Below are 14,735 nucleotides of genomic sequence, written 5' to 3'. Positions count from 1 at the left end.
GCTTCGGGATAGTACAAAAGAGTTGTACATGGCAACCTGCACCAAGTAGACCGCAACTTTTTTGTACCATGCCCGGGTTTTGCGCATGGCGTTATATGGCTTGAGGACTTGATCAGAGAGATCAACTCCTCCCATATACCGATTGTAGTCGACGATACAATCGGGCTTGAGGACCGTTGCCGCGGTACCTCGCACAGGGACTGGGGTGGTGCTGTTACTGTGGATTGTGGACAGCATAAAGACATCCCTCTTGTCCTTATACCTGACCAGCAACAGGTTTCCACTGGTAAGGGCACAGGTCTCACCCCTGGGGATAGGTACCTGGAGGGGGTAGGCAGGGAGGCCGCGTTGATTTTTCCGCACGGTCCCACAAGCGAACGTGGATCTGGCGGCAAGGGACCTGAACAAGGGGATACCGTTATCCAGCAGTGGGTACATAAGGTCCCACACGAGTTTCCCGGTAACACCCAGAGTGGGGGGACATTCTGGGGGTTGAATACGGGAATCTCGCCCCTCGTACACACGAAATTTGTAAGTGTACCCTGAGGTACTCTCACAAATTTTGTATAGCTTCACGCCATACCTCGCCCGCTTTGTGGGAATGTATTGGCGGAAACTGAGTCTCCCCTTGAACGCAACGAGAGACTCATCAACCGCGACCTCCCTTCCAGGTACGTAGGCCTCCATGAATTTGGCCCCAAAGTGATCGATGACCGGCTGTATCTTATACAGCCGGTCATAGGCAGGATCATTTCGGGGTGGACATGCTGCATTATCGGAATAATGCAGACATTTCCGGACGGCCTCAAACCGGGAGCGTGTCATGACCATACTGTACAGTGGGGTCTGGTATAGGACGTCCCCACTCCAGTATTGCCTGACACTGGGTTTTTGGACTAGACCCATATGCAGCACGAGGCCCCAAAATGTCCTCATCTCGGCTGCACTGACCGGCGTCCAGCCACCGGGTCTAGCCAAAAATGAGCCTGGGTTTTGAGCGACGAACTGTTGGGCGTACAGATTCGTCTGCTCCACCATCAGATTCACCAGTGGGTTACTGAAAAAAAAACTAAAATAGTCAATTTCAGTAAACCCCAATGTGGGAATCTGGATTCCAGGATTGCCAGCAAAATCCGGAATCTCAGGCTCAAAGTCCACTGGGGGACACCAACTAAGTTCATCGGCAGGGGGCTCCGGTGGACTTATTTGGTGGGCCGGGAAACCAGTACGAACCCCAGGGCGGCTCGTACTAGGGTGGGCCACAGGATCCCTAGCATGTGGGGCCCCTGGCTCCGCCTGGCGGCGTCTCCGCCGCCTTGGTGGCTCATCGTCATCCGATGATGATGAGGAGGATGCGGATGACAAAAGGAACGTGGGGTCATCCTCATCCTCACTGGGGCTCTCAGAGTCGGAGGCAATCTGGGCGTATGCCTCCTCGGCCGAGAACATCCGGCGGGCCATGGGTGTGTGTGCGTGTATGTGTGCGTGTGTGGAAACCTTTATTATATGTGCGTGTGTGTGGGGGCAACGGGTGTTCACGTACTAAAAAAGGCAAAAAAAGAAAGGGCAAGTGTTAGGAAAAAAAAGTTCAAATTTGCTGATCAGCGGTACAACGCTGATCAGCGGTCGGTGGGGTGGTGCGGTGGTGGGGTGGGCGATGCGCTAACAGTGGACGGACGCTAAAAAGTGAAAAAAAAAAAAAAGTGGTGGTGAGGGGAAGGGGGGCTGGTGGGGGGTGGGGGGGTGCGGGGCTGGTGGGGGGGCGCAAGTGGCAGGGGGGGGTCTGGGGTCTGATGGATCAAAAAAAGTTTTGAAATAAAATAACTTTTTTTTTTTTTTTCTAACTTTTCCCTTCTTTCCCTGCCTAACGGTGCCTCTCCCTCACTGACCCTAACCTACCTGGGTGGCGATGGGTGCAGGAGGGTGATGGATGGCGATTAGGGGGACGCAGGAGCTGGTGCCGAACGGTGCTACACGGTCAGGGTGCTGGACAGGAAGAGGAGGGGAGAGAGGAGCGCAGGAAGTTTGAATCTCGCGCCTCTCTCCCCTGCTCCAATCAGCACCCTGGACAGCGGCGTTCAGCACCAGGGCCAGCACCGCCTCTCCAAATCCTCGGACTGCGATAGGTGGTGTATAATTACGCCACCGATCGCAGTCTTTTTCCGGTTCATCGGGTCACAGGACACCCGAATGGACCGGAAACGCAGAAAACCGCAGGTCTGAATTGACCTGCGGTTTTCTGCGATCGTCGATACGGGGGGTCAAATGACCCTTCCCCCTGCATTGTTACGGGATGCCGGCTGAATGATTTCAGCCGGCATCCCGTTCCGATTAACCCCCGCGGCGCCGGAATGCCGATTTTAAGTCAGGACGTACCGGTACGTCCTGTGTCCTTAAGGACTCGGGAAATAGGGCGTACCGGTACGTCCTATGTCCTTAAGGGGTTAAAGGCGTCCGCTATATCGGCTTTGGCAAGTAGGGCCCCTCTCCCTGACTGCCAAATTAACTTAATCGCTTCCTCTATGGTGAAGTAAGACATGGCGAACTCTTCTGACGGAATCAAGGAATTCAAGCTGGGTGTAGAGGACATATGGGGCGCAGACAGGTCGTAAATTAACCTTTTTTTTATTAGATGACTGCTTAGAGACTAACCCAATCGGGCTAATCCTCCAGGTATCAAACGGGATTACGTCAAATGGGCCCAAAAGGAACCCTTTATGGACCTCTGCTAACAATAAACTGTCAACTGCGCCCGGATCCTGTATAGCCGACTGCAGATTTTTCCCCTCCCAGGACTCCAGAGGGAGGGCGATCAACCCTGTGTGTAAACCCCTCCTGAATCCTGAAAGGAGAAACTGGACTAACTGCTGATCCGGGTGCTCCTGTAAGCCAATAACAGCCAATAACTCAATGTTAATGTCGGCTAGTCAGGATTTAGATTTTTTAGGGCAGGAAGAATGGGGGTGAGCCCTAAAGCACAGGGAGCAGATGTGCAAGGCTCTACAGCTACCAAAACCGCATTAAAATTATTACAGACCTGGCTCTGCCCAAGGAACACGATAGGCCTGCCCAACTTGTCCATGGTCGGCTGGCTTCTTAGGCCAGAGGAACACGGGAGGGTCCGGTCAAGACCCGGAGTGGCCAACATAGGGCACCAGTCCGCCGTGTGAATGATGGACTGGCATATCGCGCAGGTAGGAGCTCTTAGCCCAGCAAAGTGCCGGAAAAAGAGCTCCATGTGCAAATTCGGCCAGTTGGTAACAAACTGAAATTGGACCAGGGCTGCCGCAGCTTTGGCGGAGAAAGAATGATGGTAGTCGTAGAAATTGGAGCCGCCATACTTATATGCCAGATCCGTCAGACGGTAAAGATACGTATCTAGTTCCTCCCGCCTGAGCGGATGGGCTGAGCAGCCTACATCGCGATAAAGGCTGAATGCCAACACGAATTCCGGAATAGAACGTTTTCTATTCAGGCGGGCATCCTTCGCCCTAAGTAGCCCTGCAACCTCCCCAGAATTGATGACTTTATTCTCAGCCACATCTTGGGAAGCTATCAGGATGGATGCCAGGTTGACATCCTTCCCAGCTAGAATGTCCTTCTTAATAGTCTCAGGGACAAAGTGGGCTGGGGCCACAACTGGACTAGCGTTGGGCGTACCTAACGCTGGTTTCTTGAGAGGTCGAGGGAATGACTGCCGTAACCGCAGCCTGGGAATCCTCCGGGGCACGTGACTCTAGAACGAGCCTGGGCGATCCAGGATGACAGAGGCAGCGTGGGCCTGGGCGATCCAGGATGACAGAAACAGAGCGAGCCTGGGTGATCCAGGATGACAGAAACAGAGCGAGCCTGGGCGATCCAGGAAGACAGAAACAGAGCGGGCCTGGGCGATCCAGGATGACAGAAACAGAGCGAGCCTGGGCGATCCAGGATGACAGAGGCAGCGTGGGCCTGGGCGATCCAGGGAGACAACAGATGATGTGTGAAAGCGAGACAAGAAGCAGGGAAGACAGACAAATTACGTATGCGTGATACCTGAAGAAATTCAGGAAGCTGTTGAGCAGCTACTTGGCTGAACGGGAAGACTGGATATCAGACGGTACTGCAGCCCTGTATTTTGTGGAAAAATTTATCAGCACCTAGAAATAGACAACAAGCTCATAATTTAAGTCCTGAGCCCGAAATGCTACATTAGGAAACTGGAAAATAGCACCTCCACCTGACCTGGGAAGGGAAGGACCCGTTTAAGGGACATCCTGCCCCCCCGGCATGTGTGTCAGCCAAGCGGAGAAGCCGTTCTCCAGATGACTGGAGAACTCCCCGATGTGCACGGCAGCACCTCCACCTTAAGCCCAGGCCCAGAGCATGGGATGGATCAGAGTCCGACCGGAGCAATGCTGCGGACCCAATCCATGCCATGGGCTGCCTCTGGTACTACCGGCATCCTGCAGCCCAATGCTGTAAAGCAAAACAAACCCCACTATCAACACAACATGCATGGAGTTAACATCATTAGAGGAAAAGATGAGGCCACAGAGCAGTGCGGCTTTGACAGGGAGTGCCGCAAGCCGAGCCCGGCGGGAGCGGTCAGCCCTACCTGAAGTGCCGTGGCTACCGCGGCCGAAAGCCCTGAACAGCAAACTGAAAATCGCACCACTGCGAGGAGGCTTCCAGGAGCTGAAGGAGGGAGGAAGCCCCGGCCAAGCCCTCTTGGCAGGCCGGACGGACGCTGCCCCCGGCCGAGGGAGCTGGAGAGCCGCGACTTACCACGGAAGTGACGTAGGCTGGAAACACTGACGCACCGGAAGTGACGAACCGACTAGAGGAAGTGGCACGAAGCGACCGTCCACAGGGTGAGGCCGCTCAGGATTAAATAGCAGGCAGCCCCACCCACAAATGCAGGCTGTAACCAGCCTTACTATAGTGCAACCCTAGGTAATCACTTCCTCTTCCTATCCTTTGTCCTGACCCTGCAGAACATTTGAAAGCTTCCTGGCTACAATGAACAATGTCTTAGGGCCCTTGCAGACCCGCGTTGGTCACGCTGCGAGTCCGCAGCGCAGCTCCCAGCCTGAACTCCCAGCGCTGCCGGGGGTCACATAGCATTATATTGATTTATGATGCTATGTAACCCTTACAGTTCTGGAATGTATTGTATATAACTGACAGCATTATGCCAGTGTTATCCAATACATTCCAGAACTGTAAGGCCCCTTTCACACGGCCGAGTTTTCCGCGCGGGTGCAATGCGTGAGGTGAACGCATTGCACCTGCACTGAATCTGGACCCATTCATTTCTATGGGGCTGTGCACATGAGCGGTGATTTTCACGCATCACTTGTGCGTTGCGTGAAAATCGCAGCAAGCTCTATTTTGTGCGTTTTTCACGTAACGCAGGCCCCATAGAAGTGAATGGGGCTGCGTGAAAATCGCAAGCATCCGCATGCAAGTGCGGATGCGGTGCGATTTTCACACACGGTTGCTAGGAGACGATCGGGATGGGGACCCGATCATTATTATTTTCCCTTATAACATGGTTATAAGGGAAAATAATAGCATTCTGAATACAGAATGCGTAGTACAATAGGGCTGGAGGGGTTAAAATTTTTTTTAAATAATTTAACTCACCTTAATCCACTTGTTCGCGCAGCCGGCATCTCTTCTGTCTTCTTCTTTGAGGAATAGGACCTTGGTCCGTCACATGATCCATCACCATGGTAAAAGATCATGTGATGGACCATGTGATGAGTGCAGTGACGTCATCAATGGTCCTATTCCTCAAAGAAGAAGACAGAAGAGATGCCGGCTGCGCGAACAAGTGGATTAAGGAGAGTTAAATTATTATTTTATTTTTTTTAACCCCTCCAGCCCTATTGTACTATGCATTCTGTATTAACAATGCTATTATTTTCCCTTATAACCATGTTATAAGGGGAAATAATACAATCTACACAACCTTGAACCCAAACCTGAACTTCTGTGAAGAAGTTCGGGTCTGGGTACCACATTCAGTTTTTTATCACTTGCGTGCAAAACGCATTGCACCCGCGCGATAAAAACTGAACAACGGAACGCAATCGCAGTCAAAACTGACTGCAATTGCGTACCTACTCGCGCGGGTTTGCCGCAACACATCCGGACCTTATCCGGACACGCTTGTGTGAAAGAGGCCTTAGGGTTACATAACATCATAAATCAATATAATGCTATGTGACCCTGTCAGTGCTGGGAGTTCAGGCCGGGAGCTGCGCCTCGGACTCGCAGCGTGACCAACGCTTGTCCTCAAGGGCCCTTACTCTGACTAGGATTTAATGACAGGTCACTCCCTATTTCTGTACAGAACAAAATATTTTAACCAGCTTAACCAGGTAGGAAGAAGTCATAAGTGAGCCACCCAGTGGAGTAAATTTTAGGCTGCATGCACACGACTGTATGTGTTTTGTGGTCCGCAAATTGCGTATCCGCAAAAAAAAAATAATGCATGACCTCCGTCTGCCATCTTTTTTTTTGCGGATCCATTGTAACAATGCCTAAAACGGACAAGAATAGGACATGTTCTATTTTTTTTGCGGGGCTACAGAACGGACATACTGATGCGGACAGCACACGGTGTGCTGTCTGCATTTTTTGCGGACTCATTGAAATGAATGGGTCCGCATCCTATCCGCAAAAAAAAAACGGAATGGACACGGAAACAAACAACGTTCGTGTGCATGAGGCCTTAGTTGTAATGACATAGGAGGTCATGTATTAAGACCGACGTTTTAGACGCTGGTCTTAATAACCCCTATACCTGGCGATGGATCCGCCAAAGTTATGAAGAGGTGCAGGACTCTACATAAGTTCGCCGCACCCACCGCCAATCTAAATGTAAGCCAGCTTCCTAGCTGGCTTACATTTAGACCGTTTTCTAGGCCTAAAACATGAATGAGACAGGCCTGCCAGCCTATCCCCGCCCATGCCACGCTCACTATTTTAGACCTGGCGTGAGCAGGGAAAAGTTGCAGATTGTGGCGCAAATAACCGTTCCACCGAATCTGTGCCAGAAATACGACTAATATAAACGTAGTTCTGGATAATAAATGAACCCCATAATCTGAAACTATTTCATGCTGCCTGTGGTCAGGTCAGTAGTGCAAACAAATTCTGTCATTAGACACTCATACTTCTCTGGGAATTAGAGGAGAACATGAAAGTAAGTGAAATTGGGAGTGCTAGTTATGAGCAGTGCACTACAAAGTTCTACTTTATGTTGTAAGAGCAGACAAACATTACTAAAGCAAAAAAGTAAACATCACCATAGAACAGTACAGTTCATTTCAAGTTACTATGTGTTGATCCTCACTTGAATAACTAATGATTAATAGAAGAGTACATTTTCATACTGTTACATAATTAAAGCCACATACTGGCAAAATTTCTGTTCTCTGTAGCACTAGTAGTTGAGATATATTTACTAACTTGTATTCACAAATCCCAATTTTCCTGGTGCCTATTGCTCTATGTGTACACTTTTTTTTTATTTACCTGATTGTCCAGAACTGTCACCTTTTTCTCCTTTCAAACCTAAATGAAAAAAATAAGAATTTCGAGAAAGATTTACATAGTCAATTATATTAGTAGGTTCAATTGCCAAAATGTGGTTTAAATGCCAGCCAACCAACACCCAACCGTTGCGGCCATTGGCTGCCGACCTGAGGATAGGTCATCAATATATAGAAACCCTTAAAAAAAACTTTAGAGGGAACCTGTCACCTGGATTTTGTGTATAGAGCTGAGGACATGGGTTGCTAGATGGCCGCTAGCACATCCGCAATACCCAGTCCCCATAACTCTGTGTGCTTTTATTGTGTAAAAAAAAAAAAGATTTGATACATATGCAAATTATCCTGAGATGAGTCCTGTCCCTGAGATGAGTCAGGGACAGGACTCATCTTAGGTTGATTTGCATATGTATCAAATCGTTTTTTTTACATAATAAAAGAGCACAGAGCTATGGGAACTGGGTATTGCGGATGTGCTAGCGGCCATCTAGCAACCCATGTCCTCAGCTCTATACACAAAATCCAGGTGACAGGTTCCCTTTAAACTTTTGGAGACGATAATTGAAGAGGACGAGAGTTGTGTTACACATAATCTAGTAGTCAACTTGACCGGCTCCGAGTTACCACCGGACTGTGAGAGGTTCCTTAACCGAGGACTCAATTACAGCCTGGTGAAACAGTTTGACCCGGTCGTCTTTGAGAGAGATCTTTTTAAGGTCATAAGAAAACTGAACCTAAGTAGGTTGTTTAAAAATGTACCAGTGCAAGTGAGGGAGGTTAGAGAGGGTGAGAAACCAGCGGCCAAAGGACCACTTGGATTCAGTATGACCGCGGGTTTTAACTCTACTAAGATTTTATGTTTGGAATGGATGACAGATTCTACATGGGACACCCCTCCACAAACACGCTTCAGGAGGAGTTTACAGGGCATATCAGGTCCACATTTAGTCCCCCCCTTGCCCGCCAGCAGTAATATAGATATATTCAAACGAAAAGTGCTTGAAGGAGTAAAAGCCTTGGTGTACCCTCAGGCACGTAAAAATTTTGATATAGGGGAGTGTGGCGAAACCAACCTCGCCACTGGGTTTTGGAGAGGACTGGCTGCTGGCCTCTTGCCCCTGGATTATGGGCCATATACTAACTTTTAAACCCCTGAACCTATTCAAGTGAATTTTGGATAGGTTTGTCCCCAAGTTATACTGTTTAAATTGATGTAAGTTATATGTATGGCCAATGTAAACTCACAAAGTTGTAACAATTTATAATAAGTGTAACTTGTCAGCTTGGGAGGAAAATGCTGGGTGTGTTTCTATTGTGCCATTGTCCCATTGTGTGTTTAAATGGTGATGTCTGTTCTGTTGTCCTCACATGTGTATTGGCGATCTCCCTTTGTCCTCGGAGATAATTGGATTGCTCCTCAGGTTGTCTCCGGGATAGAGAGGAGGAGACCATGATGCATTGTGGGGATATGTTGTCCTATGTCACAGTCTTCATTCTGGTCCTCTGGGGGCGTGAACGATTGGTTGCTGTTGTATCATTGTATGTGTTGTAAATTACTGATTGGTTGTATTTCAAACCCCTGTGGGCAGTACTATGTTTGTGGTTTATGAATAAAAGAGGCTGTACGTGAAGTACAGTCAGACCACTGCTTGACCCTCAACACGGAGCCTTGTCTCGTTATTGGGGGGATTCACTGTATGCTGTTGGAGGACCGATTGCCAGACGTGTAAGATTCCTGTTCGTCTGCTAGCAGCTATTCGTGAGGTTCCAGTTTGGAGTGCTACTTTGTATCCAGTTCGGGAGTTTGGTGTATCCTGCAGTAGCTGTGCCTGTCTCTCAGAAAAGGGGCATATCGCCTAAACGGATTTTAACCCCTTGTCTGCTGAAACGGTCCGTTACATTGGTGGCAAGCAGCGGGATCGTTCCCACAGCCCAGAAAGACAGCTACAAAGAAACATCATTCCCTGGAATTACAATTTGAGGGCAACGCATGTCCCAGTACAGCGACCCTGACAGTACCAGAATGGAAACAGCAGTGGAGTACGATGAGGGTGTCATGGATGACCGAGATGCAGTCCGCAAAGGCATCTGGTACCAGGTACTGGGTATTGTGGAGTATATGCAGGACGAGAGACTCCCCACGGAAGACCAGCGGTTGCAGAAGCGAGTAGCCCTGCGGATGCCCTTCCTGGGAGAGCAGCCCCGGGAGGAATGGGTAAAGGAATTGGAACTCCTAGCATGGCGGGAGCTGTGGCTGGAAGATGCCTACCAGGCGCTCTGGTGGTATGGGGCGCAGTACCTACCCAGGACAGCTGAGCATGACAAGCCGGAGGGAGAGGAGTTTGATGGTCCTGGCTTGTTATGGGAGACTTTTTCAGAGCTGGAGTTTGGGAGCCCTACACAAGCCCGGTTCCATGATCTCTTGGAATGGAGGGAGAGCAGGTATGACTGGGATGACACTCATAAGATTGAGCAGGACCTAGTCCACCTGGTGACCCGGGAGATGGAGCTGGAACAGAGCTACCAGCAGCTGTTCCACGCCAGTGAGAAGGCTCAGCAGGACAGTAAGGTGACAAACCCAGTCTCCATTCCCCAGCGGCAGTGTGAAGTGCAGGGAGAGGAGAGCAGCGTCCTCCCTCCCCAGCAGCAGGCTGAGTTACAGGGGGAAGAGGTAGTTGTTCCTGCCCCCCAGCAGCAGAGTGATATGCCGGGAAGGCAGTGTGAAATGCAGGGAGAGGAGAGCAGCGTCCTCCCTCCTCAGCGGCAGGCGGAGTTACTGGGGGCAGAGACAGTCGGTCCTGTCCCCCAGCGGCAAAGTGTCCAGCAGGGAATAGAGAGCCCAGTCTCCTTTCCCCAGCAACAGGACACTGTATTGGGAGTGGAGACGGTCGGTCGCCCTCCCCAGCGGCTGGAAGTATGTATGGGAGAGGAGCTTGTTACCCCCTCTCCCCAGCGGCAGCTTAACGCACCAGGGGGAGACAGTAAGCCCCACAACAGTGCAGATGGGACCGTGGTCTCTGCACTTACAGCACAGGGGGTAAAGACAGTCGGTCTCCCCCTCCAACAACCAGGCTCCAACCAGGCTTCTTCCGTGGTAGCGCTGGCACCAGGGCAGAGTACCGCTGATACCTGCCCACAAAGCAACCTCCACTCCAAGCCAGGGAGCAACACAGAGACCGGGAGTACCAGCTTCCAACATAACCTTGGTGGACTCACTGGACAGAGACAGGCTACCAAATGCAACAGGTCCAGTATTGGGTTGTGGGTGGGCTGCCAGACTAACTCAGGTACCGACCGGCGTGAGGTCAGGTACCTGGTTAGTCTTCCCTGGGGGGGGGGAGATGTGTGGCGAAACCAACCTCGCCACTGGGTTTTGGAGAGGACTGGCTGCTGGCCTCTTGCCCCTGGATTATGGGCCATATACTAACTTTTAAACCCCTGAACCTATTCAAGTGAATTTTGGATAGGTTTGTCCCCAAGTTATACTGTTTAAATTGATGTAAGTTATATGTATGGCCAATGTAAACTCACAAAGTTGTAACAATTTATAATAAGTGTAACTTGTCAGCTTGGGAGGAAAATGCTGGGTGTGTTTCTATTGTGCCATTGTCCCATTGTGTGTTTAAATGGTGATGTCTGTTCTGTTGTCCTCACATGTGTATTGGCGATCTCCCTTTGTCCTCGGAGATAATTGGATTGCTCCTCAGGTTGTCTCCGGGATAGAGAGGAGGAGACCATGATGCATTGTGGGGATATGTTGTCCTATGTCACAGTCTTCATTCTGGTCCTCTGGGGGCGTGAACGATTGGTTGCTGTTGTATCATTGTATGTGTTGTAAATTACTGATTGGTTGTATTTCAAACCCCTGTGGGCAGTACTATGTTTGTGGTTTATGAATAAAAGAGGCTGTACGTGAAGTACAGTCAGACCACTGCTTGACCCTCAACACGGAGCCTTGTCTCGTTATTGGGGGGATTCACTGTATGCTGTTGGAGGACCGATTGCCAGACGTGTAAGATTCCTGTTCGTCTGCTAGCAGCTATTCGTGAGGTTCCAGTTTGGAGTGCTACTTTGTATCCAGTTCGGGAGTTTGGTGTATCCTGCAGTAGCTGTGCCTGTCTCTCAGAAAAGGGGCATATCGCCTAAACGGATTTTAACCCCTTGTCTGCTGAAACGGTCCGTTACAGGGAGGAGAAAGCCCTTATATGGCTACAATCCTGTGATGATATAGTAATTAATCCAGTGTACAAGGGGGGCAATGTGGTCCTTATGACTAAATATTATTACTTGACAGAAGCTCGTAGACAATTAGAGAATAATAATGTATATGAGGAGCTGCAAATAGACAATACATATAAAATCCAGGGCCATTTAAAAAAGCCTATTATATAGGCAAGTAGAGCGAGAGGTACTGTCACATAGAACAGCAGAAAAACTGTTACCCTTATTCCCAAGAAAACCCACATGGTACTGTGTACGGAAAATCCATAAGTCACTGACCCATCTCCCTGGGAGACCAATTGTCTTGGAGGTTGGGTCAGTGACTGAACCCTTGTCTAAATATATTGATTGGCTGCTTAGTACAGTGTTCATTTTAGGACATGGTCAGATATCATAGTCAAGTATCAAAATAATGCCAATGTGACACCTGACCCTGACTCTGACACCTGACTCTGATACCTGACTCTGACACCTGACTCTGACACCTGACTCTGACACCTGACTCTGACACCTGACCCTGCCACCTGACCCTGCCACCTGACCCTGCCACCTGACCCTGACACCTGACCCTGACACCTGACCCTGACACCTGACCCTGACACCTGACCCTGACACCTGACCCTCACATCTGACTCTCATATCTGAGTTTGACTTATGCTCTTCATAGGTCATGGTCAAATTGAGAATGAGTTGAACAAAAATCCCAAGCTTATACAAGGCAAGCTGGTAGCTCAGTGGTAATGCTGTTGTCCCATGTCCAGACTTTCTGAGTTCAAAGCCCCTTTCAACCTCAAAAAAAGTTTACATTTTATTATGCCCTAGGTAAGAGGCAAATTTTAATATGTGACGCTGATATCTCACTTCCTTTACTTGTCAGTATCACAAAACATTTTAGTTTTACAATGGTTTTGTATGCTACATCACATAGATGAACAAAAATCACAAGCTCATTCAAGTCAAGCTGGTAGCTCAGTGGTAATGCTGTTGCCCCATGTGCAGGCTTTATGAGTTCATAACCCCTTTCATCCTCTAAAAAAAGTTTATATTTTATTATGCCCTAGATAAGAGGCAAATTTAAATGATGTGTGACGCTGATATCTCACGTCCTTCACTTGTCAGTGTCACAAGGGATCTTAGGTTTTCTGTGTTTTTTGCTATACTACATCTCATAGATCAAAAAAAAAATCACCACCTTTGGTGTTTAAAGCTATATCTCAGTGGTAAGACACTTGTTTGGCATGTAGTGTTCATGGGTTCAAAACCCCTTCCAGGCTTTTAATAAAATTAATATTTTATATTTTATTGAGCTCTAGATCAGAGACAAATTCAAATGGTGTGTGATGTAAGTAGTCCTTTTTTATTTAATTAAGAGTACATGGGCAGCACTATAGTAAAGGGGCACTGTATACAGAGCTGTATCCTGGATTTTACATATCTACGGTATATATGTGTATTATACACACAGTGTGCTATAGCTTCACCACACTGAGATCTGCTCAGAAAGCTGAAATACATATTACTGGCTTATCCACAGACACAATATATGATCATACAGATCGCAGTACTATGTGATAGCTTCTAAGTATAGAAAAACCATGTGCTAATGTTATAGCTTGGAGGTTACAGTAATGGCTTTGCATGTTGAAGTCCCTAGAAAGACATATGTTTTTTTCTTTAATAGCATATACTATAATAAATAATGTCATTAACCCATATGATACCAGGGCTGTACATGTATGTCGCTGGAAACACGGTCACAAATCCCAGCGCCATACAGGTACAGCGCTCTGATCGGGCGGTCACAGGAGCTACTCCCGCCCCTATCAGCTGCAGGGGTCCGGCAGGCACTAATAGTTGGACCCCTGCTGTATGCACCGGCATCGGTGAAAACACTGATGCCGGCTCATTAACCCTTGCACTGCCGCGGTCAGCGCTGACGGCTGCATGTGTGGTATCCCTGTGGTGCTGTGACGTCAGCCTGCTGTCTAGCCCTGTCAGTCAATGGGGGGAGGGGTGTGTGTGCAGAACACAGGGGGTGTTATAGAGCATTGCTCAGAAGATTCAGCCCCGCCTCTGAGTGCTCGAATTGTTTATTTGCATATGAATAAAAACGGAGATATCTCTGCAGCTATTTATCATGCATAATCAGCATAATGAGCCCTACCAGGCAGTATGTATGGTCTAATAGGGTGTCCTTAAGGACACAGGGCATACAGGTACGCCCTATGTATTTCTGCGCGGCGGGCGGTGATCGGAACGGTGTGCCTGCTGAAATCATTCAGAAGGCACCCTGTGACAATGCCGAGGGGGGTCCTGTGACCCCCCCGTATCGGCAATCATTGCTAACCGCAGGTCAATTCATACCTGCGGTTTGCAGCATTTCGGGGTTATTCGGGTCTCTGGTGACCCGATGACCCAGAATAGGAGGGTATTCGGTGGTGTAATATGAAAAAAAAACTAAAAAAGTCATATTCAGGGAAGCCCATTGTGCGAATCTGGATTCCTGGTTGGCCAACAAAGTCATGAATCAAGGGATCAAAATACTCTGGGGTACTCCAGCCAAGTTCACTGGTAGGGGGCTCAGGTGAACTTGCCTGGAGGGCCGTAAAACTATTACGAGCCCCAGGGCTGCTCATACTAGTGTGGGTCACAGGGTCCCTGGTTCTGCCTGGCGGCGTCTCTGCCGCCTTGGGGGCTCATCATCATCACTAGATGATGAGGAGAATGAGGATGACAACAGGAAAGTGGGAAAGAAAAACAAAGCTTTGCCCAGCTGGGTGCTACTTTGCCCAGATTGTAGGCTGTAAGCCCAGGAGAGGCATGTTAGAGTAGGCCCCATCTGATTAGAAGCCACCTTGTCGTCTGGTAAATGGGCCCGACATACTTTTGATCAATTCTATGCGCAAAGAGCTTCTAACTGCCCTTGCAGTAAGTATGGCCACCAAGCAGCTATTTTTTATTCAGTATTTG

At 48.9% G+C, this 14,735-nt stretch overlaps 1 protein-coding gene across 5 annotated transcripts in view; it reads right to left on the bottom strand.

The window, feature by feature from the left end:
- LOC121004674 (collectin-43-like) overlaps positions 1–14,735 on the bottom strand; it is a 240,240-nt gene that overhangs the window by 138,677 nt on the left and 86,828 nt on the right. For 2 of the 5 annotated variants that reach the window (XM_040436949.1, XM_040436954.1), the window contains exon 6: positions 7,528–7,566. The exons of 2 other annotated variants lie outside the window; for them this stretch is intronic. In XM_040436949.1, the coding sequence (XP_040292883.1) occupies positions 7,528–7,566 (39 nt within the window). The remainder of the gene's footprint in view (positions 1–7,527; positions 7,567–14,735) is intronic. One more of the 5 variants, XM_040436950.1, reaches the window with a different exon arrangement.

The sequence above is a fragment of the Bufo bufo genome, chromosome 6 (genome assembly GCF_905171765.1).
Source record: "Bufo bufo chromosome 6, aBufBuf1.1, whole genome shotgun sequence".
In the NCBI taxonomy this organism is placed as follows: domain Eukaryota; kingdom Metazoa; phylum Chordata; class Amphibia; order Anura; family Bufonidae; genus Bufo; species Bufo bufo.
The sequence above is the reverse complement of the archived record's forward strand: the minus strand, read 5'-3'. Positions and strand labels throughout refer to the sequence as shown.